The sequence below is a fragment of the Dipodomys spectabilis genome, unplaced genomic scaffold (genome assembly GCF_019054845.1).
Source record: "Dipodomys spectabilis isolate Male_0828 unplaced genomic scaffold, ASM1905484v1 ptg000095l, whole genome shotgun sequence".
Classification (NCBI taxonomy): domain Eukaryota; kingdom Metazoa; phylum Chordata; class Mammalia; order Rodentia; family Heteromyidae; genus Dipodomys; species Dipodomys spectabilis.
Window position 1 is genome coordinate 18,505,101 of NW_024870772.1, and position 12,712 is coordinate 18,517,812.

A 12,712-nucleotide genomic window follows, 5' to 3' on the forward strand; every position below is an offset into this window, starting at 1 on the left:
CCTGATTTAGTAATTCCTTAGTCACTTTACTTTTGTTTTCTTCCTTGGAATATGAATTCAGATTTATTGTTTATTTTTATACACATATCCAAAGTCCTCCTTACTGTATTTTTATAAACCTAAAAAATATAAACTAAATTTGTTAAGATAACACAAATATGGTATCTATCACTGAGCATGCTTAACCTCTGTAAATAATGACCATGTTTTTATTCTAAGCTCTAAAAATTATTAATCTTTTAAGCAGTATTCTGCCACTTACAGAACACTTATCAGTTAAGAGGAAAGTACACATTTTTAAAGTAATTCAGAGCCAGGTGTGATGACTCACACTTGTAATACTATTTCAGAGACAGAGATATGGTAGATGGTTTGAAGCCAGCCCAGGCATATGTGCAAGCCCATTCTCAATGAATAAGTGATGTGGTGGCTGTCTACCAGTTGCACAAGAGGCTGAGATTGGGAGAATTAAGCTCAAGGCAAGCCTGGGTAGACTTTTATAAGACTTCATCTTAAATAAAAGAGGCTGGGCATGAAGTTGTGTACCTGTCATCCCAGCTACACTGTGAAGCCTAAAATGGATGGATACTGGTCCAGGCATTTGTTCAGGAAGTGAAAAAAAAAGTGGCCACAGGCATGGTTGGTCCTCCATTCAAACCCTACAACAACAACAACAAAAATCAGGCCACCACTGACTCAGGTCCCAGCCCATTCCAGTGGGCCTTGGCATCACGTCCTGCCTCCATGGATGGCAGTATCCAATCCCAAGGATCCAGTGATAGGTTGGATCTTGTAGACTCAGGCTCAAGGACTGCTACAAACCTATGTTAACTCCCATTAACCGAGAATCCATACACACTTACCCACTGACTCTGGTATCAGAACTACTGCCCAAAGATTCTAACAGTGAGGTCAATGAAGGGGCTGGGGAAAGTGGGGAAATGTTGGTCAAAAGGGTATATTTTCAGTTAGATAGAACAAATAAATTATGGAGTTAGTATTCAGAATTATTATTAACTGTAGGTAATGGTCATTAATAATAATTCATTGTATACTTAATAATTGTAACACAGTAGACCTCATTAAACAAATAGACCTTGGTTTATCACAGTATATGTTAATTATCTTGGCTGTGGTAATCATTTCATGATGTGTGTGTATGTATATATATATATATATATATATAACATTACATTGAACATTGTAAATGTTTAATTTTAAACATTGTAAATGTTTAATATCTCAAAGCCAGGGAAAATGACAACAAATAATACAAAAATATAAATGTCTATTCATAATGGTAAACTTATACACATAAGACAATTTACTCAAAATGAACTGTTGTTACATAACACATAACTTTTACAAGATTTTACATTTGTACAATATGCAATATTTTTTTTTTTTTTTTTGGGTCCGGTCGTGGGGCCTGAACTCTGGGCCTGGGCGCTGTCCCTCAGCTCTTCAGCTCAAGGCTAGCGCTCTACCACTTGAGCCACAGCACCACTTCCGGCTTTTTTCTTTTTGCTTATGTGGTGCTGAGGAATCGAACCCAGGGCCTCATGCATGCAAGGCAAACGCTCTACCACTGAGCCACCTTCCCAGCCCCCAATATGCAATATTTATAAATTTTTAAAAAATTATCAAGTTAAACTACATTGCCTTTCAAAGACATAATTTTGGCTGGGTGCCAGTGGCTCACACCTATAAACCCAGCTATTTAGGAGGCTGAGATCTGAGTATCGTCCTTTGAAGTCAGATCAGGCAGAAGTCCCTGTGAGATTCTTATCTCCAATTAACCAGTTAACAACTGGAAGTGGTGCTGTGGCTCAAAGTGGTAAAGCATTAGCTTTGAGCAAAAGAGCTCAGGGATAGCACCCAGGCCCTAAGTTCAAGCTCCACAACCGACAAGAAATAAAATAAATAAAGATAAAACTTTGTACAATGTCCTGTAATATAGAGAGTCCAAATAACTTGAGTGGACAACTTTAAAATGTGTCGTCATACTGAACTTTCAAGATTATCTCTGTAAAACAAAGGACCAAGATGTCTTACTAAGTTTTTTTTTAAAAAAAAAGCACTCTTGTGATGGACTTTGATAATTTGAATAAAATAATTACTTTGTGAGAACTTCTGTGTTCCTTTATGTTATTGTTTTTTTTAAAGCTAGCTAGTACAAATCTAGACCATCCTGAAAAACAATCTGTGGTGTAATAAGAATGCTAGTCTTCTGAAGCAAATCAAGCTAATACAAAACAAAACATTCCAAATTAAAACAGATGGCACTTGTGGTAGGGTTTAACCCAGTTGCCTCTTATTTCATAGCATGCCTGTCTGCTGCTTATTGTTTTTTAAAGATGTACAATCTAGCAGCCAAAAAAAAGGTCTGAAAATTAATAAGCCATGACTGTTGGTACAAACTTTGAGGTTAATCTAGAGCTTAATCTTTCTTATCGTTAATTTTGGAAGTCAGGAAATTCCACTTTACTGGCCTACTTTGGAGTAATTAGTAGGTTAACTTCTGGTAAATAACTTTGATCACTTCAAGGAGATTGTAGAAAACAAGATTGCTAAACTGGCACAAAGTCACTTTTGAAAAACATAATAGAAAGCAAATTTTAATGTAATCTTGCATATTATAAGTAGTTATTAAAAGATGCATATTAGGGCTATTAGGAGAAACAAAAAATAAGTACTGGAAAGATAAAGTGGGGAGAAATGAAGCTGAAAAGTGTGGAGGATGAAGATGCTATTGGTGATTCCTGAGTGAGAAGGACTGATCCTCAGAAGTAAAGCTACTGCAGAAGAAACAGAGAAACAGTGACATAAATACACATAGAAATGTTCTAAGAGTCTCAAAGCAGCAAACTACTATGATTAGACCAAAAGAAAATGTAGAGAATGTAGATTGGAAAAGAGAAGGAAAATACAATGTTGTTTTAATTTAGCTATAGGAAGAAAAGATGATCCCAAGACTTTAACAAGTATTAGACACTGATTATTTTCATTAAAAGTTTCACAAACATAGTTGCTCTTAAAATTCTGATTGATATGGCTTGGCTTATAATGCAACTAGTACTTAGAAGGAGATCTCAAATATGGTGTATTTATGGTTATGTTGACAGAGCTCTGGAAATATGCCTTTATCCGGTAGTGAGGAAAGAATAGTAACTTGTATTTTCTTCAAAATTCTGAAATCGCCGGCTTCAAAACACACACACACACACACACACACACACACACACACACACACACACACACACACACACACACACACACACACACACACACACACACACACACACACACACACACACACACACACACACACCTAAAAGATTATAACCTAACACTTGAGTTAAACGATTTAAAAATTTTACAGCCTATTATAAACCTTATTTTACATGCTGCCACAAACTGGCATTAAAGCCCTCTTTTCTTTTTACTCCATATGAAATCTAGGTCTAAAAATAGTGAAGTCTAAAAATAAAGCAAAACCCGCAGATTAAGTGTAGCTTTATGCCTGTATAAATAACAGAGAAGTCTCCAAATCTTCTAGGAAAACAGATGGTGGATCACTTGTTCCCACAAAATTCACTACATTAGGTCAAGCTTCTGGAACACTTTCATTAACTTTAGACTTTATTATTATACAAACAAAATTCATTTTTAACTATATTATAGTAATTCAACTTTCTCTGAAAGGTCAATGAGCTTTACTAAAAAATATAGGTACAAACAAAAAAAGTCAGCACCATAACTTCTACCATAAAAACCAGTTGATTAACAAAATCTGTAAATTTCAACAGTACCAACCACATATGTTAAATACACAGAAAGAAGACATAGAAATAAAAAGAGAAAATCCCAGCTGTTATATTTCTCTATTCATTTCTAAAATTTACCCTTCCAGAATCTCTTCTCTATACATTTCCTCTTTAGCTATCTAGGCAGAATAGCAAAGTACACCATTATTCCAATTTTTTTTTTTGCAATACTAGGATTTTTTAACTAAAGGCTTGCTAAGCAGGTGCTCTACCACTTGAACCATATACATCCAGCTCCAATTTTCCCAATTCTTGCAAGACATCATTAGGAATGTGCAAAGGATAGGCAAAATGGGAAATCTGCTGTCTTTCAGTTATCATCACCAATGTTTTCAAAGGGAACTAATATGATATGACTACATGAACTTATTTTATGGCAGAAACTACAATGACTTCATAAGTTAGAAGTGTATCAGAAAAAACAAAATATCATGCCATCAACTTTCATAGTTGCATTTTCTACCCTTGTTCATACATCTATCAACAACATAAACAAGAAAGCAAATTGACTATGAAACCTGATACAGACAGGAAAAACTGATAAGGTATACAATATTTTCAGTTTTCATTAGAATGGCAGTTTTATTTTAATATGAAGAAAATTGTTTATATTCATAATTCTATACATATCACTAAGTCAATGGAGTCAAAGAGAAAAATATTTTCCTCAAAATGTCTTCTTCATATGAATTCAAACAATGGCACCTGGAAGGGAAAGGATGCTCTAGTATTTATAATCTTAATCTGTTTTGCAAAGTTGATTCAAAGTACTTCCCTAGTTGTTTCGTAGAGAAACATATCTATTGGAAATAAGAAGGTTGATGGAGAACAAGTTGGTGACATGATGAAGTGTTGTCCCCAGATGACTTCTAAAGAGCTATGAAAGGTTATAATAGAGTGATGAATGAGCACACTGAGAAAGCCTTCAGCCTTCTGGTTTCTGAGACACTAAGATATGGCTATGTAAAAGGGCAGGGTATTCCTCAGGCCATCTTCTCTTTAAAAATAAATTAAAATTAACTTTAATTAAAAATCAGTTTAGGGGGCTGGGAAGGCAGCTCAATGGTAGAGTGTTTGCCTTGCACGCATGAGGCCCTGGGTTCGATTCCTCAGTACCACATAAGCAAAAAGAAAAAAACAGGAAGTGGTGCTATGGTTCAAGTGGTAGAGTGCTAGCCTTGAGCTGAAGAGCTGAGGGAAGCACCCAGACCCAGAGTTCAGGCTCCATGACTGACAAAAAAAATCAGTTTTTGAATCTATTTATAAAAATGTATTCCAAATAGTTTTGTGATTCTAATACTTGCCACCCCTGTGGAATGTAGAAATACACCTTTCCTCTCCTCCTCATGTTTGTCTTTCAACATATAGAATACCCTTGCTAGTTTAAATATCATCATCTTAATTAATATTCTTCAAGAAATATTGCATAAACTTACTTATGCTTCTTCACACATTTCATCTTTTAAGACCACAGAGATTCTTAGCAAGTATCTGAACCTTCTAAGCCCTTCAATTAGCTAATTATTTTAATGATCTTTTCTTTCTAATTTACCTATCTACCTTCACTTAACTTTTCTGAAATATGACTGATAATGAAGATTATACAAAACTATAGAGCTATGGACCCACTATAGGTTTATACAAAGACATAACACTTTTTTTCTTTCATTTCGACAAATGTGTTCAATGCAAGTAAAATCTTAAACATTACTTGGTTCGCTGAATAAGTTAACAAGAGTAAAGGCAAAATTCTCAGCTTTATAATGCTTTTATAATGGATTCTATATTCTTCTGTTTATAAACAAGTTACCAGCTTTGTAAATGCAGTTCCTTCGACCCCCTGGCCAATTCAATAAATAGGCACAGAGCACCTTCAAGCAATATAAAAGGAGTCTTCTCAACAAAATCAGTTGAAAGGAGAGCAGATAATGAAACATTACATGATGCTTTCAGAAAATGAGCAATTTAATGTAAGTATATTTATTTAAAGAAACAATCCAAAAGTATAATTGAAAAAGAACCAAAAACATAAAAGAAGTCCTAAAATATAAACACACAATATCACATTTACTTTCAAAACCTCTCAAAGAATAAAAATAGAAACTGTGTTGTAAGAAAGTACCACAATTAGCCAAAGATTGACATACAGCATCAAAAAATTGAGTATAGAAATGTATCAAGAGAACATTACAAAAAAATTATGTCAGAAAAGGCTCCATTTCTTTTTTGAACATATGTTTTCCACAAAATCTATTAAAAATACTTTGGAATAAATTTAACCAAGGTGACACACAAAAGAAGTGAAAGAGGAATAAAAATAGTTCATTAATTGGAAAACTCTGTATTATTAAGATGACATTACTACCCAAAGTGATCTACAGATTCAATACAACCTCTTTCAAAGTCTTAGGTACCTTTTAAAACACAGAAATTGAAAAGTCTAGCATAAAACTTATATGGGAACCCAAGGGATCCTGAATAGTTAAGACAACCCAGGGAAGGAATAACACAAGGAAAGGCCTTGTAGTTCCTGATTTTTAAAACTTCTAAAACTGCAGTAGTCAAAACAGTGGCATCAGTGGAGACACATACATAGACAAATGAACTACAATCAGGAAATAAACACTTGCATATATGGTCAATTGATTGTTGGTGTGAGTGCCTAGACTATCCACTGAGAAAAGAACAACTGTGGTGCTAGGAAAACTGGGTATGGAAAATAGTAAAGTTGGACTTTTACCTTATACTATATACCTAAATTTATTGAAAATGGATCACAGACATAAATGTAAGAGGTACAATGGCAAAATTCTTAGGAAAAAAATGAGAAGATCCATTCCATTGGATTTAGCAGTCATTATTGAGAAATACCAAAAACTTTTAGAGGCAACAAAAATGATTAATTAGACTATAATGAAATTTAAAATTTTTGTACATGAAATACACTATCAAGAAGGTAGAAATTCAACCCCTCCAAATGTGATGAGTTTTTATATCCAGAATAAGTACAGCTCAACAACAAAAACAGTTAACACATGAGTAAAGAATTTAAGATGCCCTATACCAGTGGCTCATGTCTATAATCCTAGGTACTAAGGAGGCTGAGATCTGAGGATCGAGGTTCTAAGCTAGCCAGGGCAGAAAAACCCCAGTGAAATTCTTATCTCAAATTAACCAATCAAAAACCAGAAGTGGCACAGTGGCTCAAGTGATAACAGTGTTAGCTTAGGGCACAAAGAGGCTCAGGGACAGTACCCAGATCCAGAGTTCAAGCTCCGCAACAACAACAACAACAAAACAAAAACAAAATTAAGAGCTAGGTGAAAGATGGCAGAAAGAGAACAGAAAACAACCTAAGCTCTCTCTAACGAAGCAGAGTTTTAGGGTCTCATCAGGTACTGCATGTCTAGGGAGTCACACCAAGCTATAATTATATAGAGATATACACTAAAAAAAGGTTATAAACTGCTTGCATAAGAAAACAGAAACCAGTGAAGAAACGCCCCAGGAGGTGGTGGTATGTGCAGCCAAGCCCACCAGGTATGAACATACCTTCAGCATGGAATTTAAAGAGCCTGGAAAGGAAAAAGCAGGAATGAGAATGCACAGCCAAAATGACCACAGTCAGATGCAGAGACAGTTTGCCACAATACAGACAGCCCAAAAAAACCCAGAAACGTGAATACCCCTGGCTCCCAGAGAATTGCATCTGGATGGGAACCTCTTCCCCACCCCAGAAGAGAACGTGGCAAACTGGGCTGCCAGAGCACCTGGCCAGAAACACTTACAAGAAAAGTGGGCACCACTCTTGAAAAGGGCAAGGAATCTGATACCTTTGCAAAACCCCTCTCTGGCTTCAAATAAAAGACCCAACCAGTGAGAGGCAGCTCCACCACTCAGCAGTGAGCAAAGACAAGCTTGGCATTCTAACCAAATTCCAGCATGGTTCACAGTGAGCAGAGCACCTTGGAATTATAAAAACAAAAGTTTCTAAAAATTCACTTGAAAAAAAAAAGACAGGTAATAAAAACCTAGTATGTTTTCAAGCTGTACTGAGAGTGGAACATATTGAGGAATGTTACAGGTTCCAGATGTGATGCAGATCTGCCCACACTCAAGAACTCTCTCTAGGCTTCAGATAAGAACCATCTCCAGTGAACTAAGGAGTCACACCCCTGTAGGGCTGCCTAATCTAGGCTGGGAGTGGCAGAGAATCCAATTTTGTAAGGCAGAGTATTTTTCTGACCTCTCAAACTGATTACAGAGAATTCATCTTTTCTCTTTGACTTATAAGCTACAGGCCTTTAAAAAACCTAGCTATTTGCCAATTATAGTGAGAGTGGAAATCTAGGTAACTGCCACATTCCTGTATCAGGAAGGCTTCACAATTCAATTACAGCCCAGGCCCCTTCAATTAAGCAGTGTGGACCCCAACCAAAAAACATCAGAAATACCTCCTACCTGTGAACTAAGGAACTCCACCCCAGGTTCTGCCCAGATCTTGGCGATAAGGACAGTTGTAGACCTCAGCAACTAAAGCAAATACTCTACTAAGATACTACATACAGGGTGTTGGGAGACACAAATTGGAGAACTCATTTGTTTTTGTTTTTCTCTTAGAGATATGAACTATGGTGATTCCTAAGCATTTTTCTTAGTTGTGTGCATGATTAATTCTAGCAATATTTTTTATCATTTTTTTCCTTCTTTTCCTTTTATTTTTTTTCCTTTTTCCTTCTTTCATTTCTCTTTATTTTTATTTTATTTTTATTTTCTCCCTTTTTTCTGGTCTTTCTCTCTTCTTTATTCTTTTGTTCCCTTTTTTGTCTGTTTGTTTGAATGTCTTTGCTTCCATTTTGGTTCTGTCTTGTAGGCTCCTTCTGTTATCTTTTTTGTTTTGTTTTATCCTGACCTTTACAACAGATTTGCTCACTGGCTACAAATGTATATAATCTCCTTTTCTGTACCACAATACCCCTCCCCAAACAAAAGTGAAGGCATATTTAGATAGGGAAATACCTATCTATGTTTTAAAGCCTCTGATTTAAAGACTATGCAATTGAAGGAATCTGTGTTGCTTTTTTACTTTATATTGTGTCCTGTTGTGGTTTTGGATTTGGCTTTTGTTTCCCTCAGTGTTATTCTACATTAGCTCATATTGACTCTCACAACTGAATAACTCATCAGTCACAAATATACCTAATGTCCTTTGACCACAATTCCCTTTTAATCCCCCCCAAAAAAGGTATATTTAGATAGAGGAATACCTATAAATAACAGGCCACTATTTGTGTTTAGGGAGCCTCAACTTGATTTTCTTCAGGGGTATATACTACAAGGTCTCTCTACCTCATCTTTTCTCTACTTTGCAGCCATTACCTACCCTCATCCTTCTTCAGCTAAATCTTCTATAACAGTAGACTTCTCTCACCCACAGTTCTCTCTGAAAAACCACTTCTCTCCAAACCTCCCCTGCCTAAGAACCTCAATTTCTTGTTTCAACAGATAGACAAGGGTTAACATCACAGCACTGAAACATGACTAAACTCTAATCTTACACTTAACACTCTCAAAAAAATATGACCCCCCATATAAACAAATCCCAACAGAATATCTTGCCATCAACTGGCTAATCAAGAACACAGAGAACAACCTATTAGGAAGACCATAATCTTCCCAAAAATTAAAACCAAAAGGGATTCCAAATGGGCAGAACAAACTATAGAAACACAAGAAAAATGTCAAGCCAAGGAACCTCAACTTCCATACAAAAAGCATCAGAGGATTTTGATTTAAGGCCAACCATGCAAAAAGAAGTTTGCAAACCTTAATTAGAACCAATAGCTTGTCATGGTGACCTATACCTGATATCCCAGCTATAAAGGAAGCACAAGGGTGCAGTACTGAATGTCTATCACCCCAGAGATGAGAAGTACAAGAATATTGCTCAGACTAGCACAAGCATAAAGAGGCTACCTTGAAAAAAAAACAATGAAAAGAGACTGGAGGTATTGTGTTAAGTGGTAGAATACTTCCAAGCAAGAAAAAGACCCCAAGTAAAAAGAAAAAAGCCCCATCCAAATAAGTCTGATTATACTCTAATTGCTTTATTGTTTTAGTTACCTACCTCAAAAACAACGTATCTTAACTGTTGCTGGTCAAACTATATATTTATAGTGCAAGAGTTAAAAACAAACATTATACCTGATAGAGCATAATAGGTTCTATGTTGTATCCTAAGACATCTGCAAAGTTCTTAGCAATCACTGTTTTTCCACAACCCTACAAATGAAAACACAAACACATTCAACAGATGAGTCAAATCCAATCAAAAGCCAGGAAACTGAAGCTTACACGAACGTTGTCATTCTTACCTTTCCTCCAACAATACACATGTCCTTAACCATGTGAGACTGAATCATTTCAGCCAGTAGTTGCTTGTGACTTAGTGTTGGTATAAAATGATCTGATGCACAAGGTTCATGTAATGGCCTGGTCCCCGCTGGCACCTATCATTAAATTATACACACACACACACACATAAATAAATAATTTTGACAAAATAAATAGCAACTTAAGCCGGGCGCTGGTGGCTACGCCTGTAATCCTAGCTACTCAGGAGGCTGAGATCTGAGGATCCCGGTTCAAAGCCAGCACGGGCAGGAAAGACCGTGAGACTCCTATCTCCAATAAAAAACCACCAGAAAACCGGAAGTGGCGCTGTAGCTCAAGTGGTAGAGCACTCGCCTTGAGCTGAAGAGCTGAGGGACAGCACCCAGGCCCAGAGTTCAGGCCCCACGACCGACAAAAAAAAAAAATAATAATAATTAGCAACTTAAAGCAGGTCTCTGTCACTTCAAGTCCCCTATCAGTTCCTTGGTCAATTCAATGCTGTACAGGTTTTTGACATTTTAGCAAAGCAGCAACTATTTTTTCATTCCATTATCATCATTTCCTTATCATTAGCCCTCCAAATTAATTATCCCTCTAAATTCAATGTCTCACAGTCAAATATTTTCATAAAATCATGTCATTTCACATATTTTATAACTTTTAAAAATCACTAGTAGAGAACAAAGTTTTTTTTCTCAAATTCCAATGGTAAGTTCAGAATTCTAAATTGGCCTACACTTGGATCTTCAAGTCATTGACCAGCTCCTGACTTCTAATGCTATATCCACAAAGTCTTTTCACAATTACCAAGTTCACCTAACAGTGAACCTAATTATAAAATCTTCTGTTTTCATTCCTTCACACCTACTTCTTTTATTTTTATTTTACACTTTTTCTTTTTCTTTTTTTTTGTCAGCTGTGAAGCTTGAACTTGGGGCCTGGGTACTGTCCTTGAGCTCTTTTGCGCAAGGCTGAGCCACAGCTCTACTTCTGGTTTCTGAGTGATTAATTGGAGGTAAGAGTCTCATTGGGACTTTTCTGCCTGGGCTAACTTCAAACCACAATCCTCAGATCTCAGCCTCCTGAGTAGGTAGGATATAGGCATGAGCTACTAGTGACAGACTATTTTATTAATTTTAATTGTGCTTTCTTTTTCTTACTCTTTGTAGCCCAGACAAATTGAGTTTTAGTCCTCAGTTGCTCTTTTCTTCCCTTAAAAATTGAATTTACTTTTTAACTTTTTAACTTACATTAAAAAATTATTCAGACCACTAGGGTACTATGTAATGTTCTGATACATGTACACATTGTGTAATGTTTAATGTAGACATCTATTTATTTCCTTTATGAAGGAAACGTTGAAATTCCTTTCTCTTAGCTTTCTGAAATATACAGTACATTAGTATTATCTGTAGTTACCCTGCTATTCAGTAGTACACCAGAACTTTTTGCTTCTATCTTTCCAAAACTTAGTATCTACTGACCAATCTTATCTGGTAGCCACTAATTTACTCTATGTATGAGGTCAACAGTTTTAGATTCCAAATTTTTTTTTATTTTATCATGAAAGTTTATTCTATCACAACATAGGAAAGCAAGCATTTATGCTTCTCTGTATTTATTTTGTAAACATTTGGGACTATGCCTTCTAGTTTCCTATGCCATCTTGGGGCACAGAAGACCCTAAAAGCAAAGGTTAGAAGAAAGGGAAGCAGCCAGACACCAGTGGCTCACACTTGTAATCCTAGCCACTCAGGAGGCTAAGATCTGAGGATCATGGTTCAAAGCCAGCCTGGGTAGGAGAGTCCGTGAGACTCTTATCTCCCAATAAAACCACCAGAAAATCGGAAGTGGTGTTGCGGCTCAACTGGTAGAGCACTTGCCTTGAGCTGAAGAGCTGTGGGACAGCACCCAGACCCAGAGTTCAATCCCCACCACCGATTTAAAAAAAAAAAAAAAAAAAAAAAGGAAGCAGAACAAGCAGGTAGAGCTCATAACCAAATAGAATTCCTTTCTACTAAAAGCTGTTCAATCAGAATAGCTCCTCTTCTAACTGTTTCCTAAAGCTGAGGAAGACTTCTTTGAACAGAGGATTCTCTAAAGTATATTTGAAAACACTGCTTCTTATGAAGGACTACCAATTTTTACCAGAGGTTAACTTTGGGTTTTTGAAGAAAGGCTATCCTGTTTCTCTTGAACTTTCTCACTTACAAACACACATGACTTTGGATACATAAATATATAGTTGGGGTGCTATAAAGCCAGAAATTTATAAGGAAATCCTATACCTAATTTAGCTTATAAAAATGGTCAGAACACCATATAAGATGATGCTAAGCAAAATGAACCCAAGATATGGACACAAGAGGTCTTTGTTGTTGTTTTTAAGGTACCATGCAATTTTTTTTGTTTCTTTTGTATATTCTTCCTCCTATAGTATATCCCTGTTGTCACTGTATTTGATTTTGGTACCTTGCCTCTTCTATGTACAT

At 36.1% G+C, this 12,712-nt stretch overlaps 1 protein-coding gene across 2 annotated transcripts in view; it reads right to left on the reverse strand.

The window, feature by feature from the left end:
* Vwa8 (von Willebrand factor A domain containing 8) overlaps positions 1–12,712 on the reverse strand; it is a 295,472-nt gene that overhangs the window by 225,334 nt on the left and 57,426 nt on the right. For both annotated transcript variants that reach the window (XM_042685395.1, XM_042685396.1), the window contains 2 exons: positions 10,202–10,336; positions 10,032–10,109 (listed from right to left, as the gene is read on the reverse strand). In XM_042685395.1, coding sequence (XP_042541329.1) covers positions 10,032–10,109; positions 10,202–10,336 — 213 coding nt within the window. The remainder of the gene's footprint in view (positions 1–10,031; positions 10,110–10,201; positions 10,337–12,712) is intronic.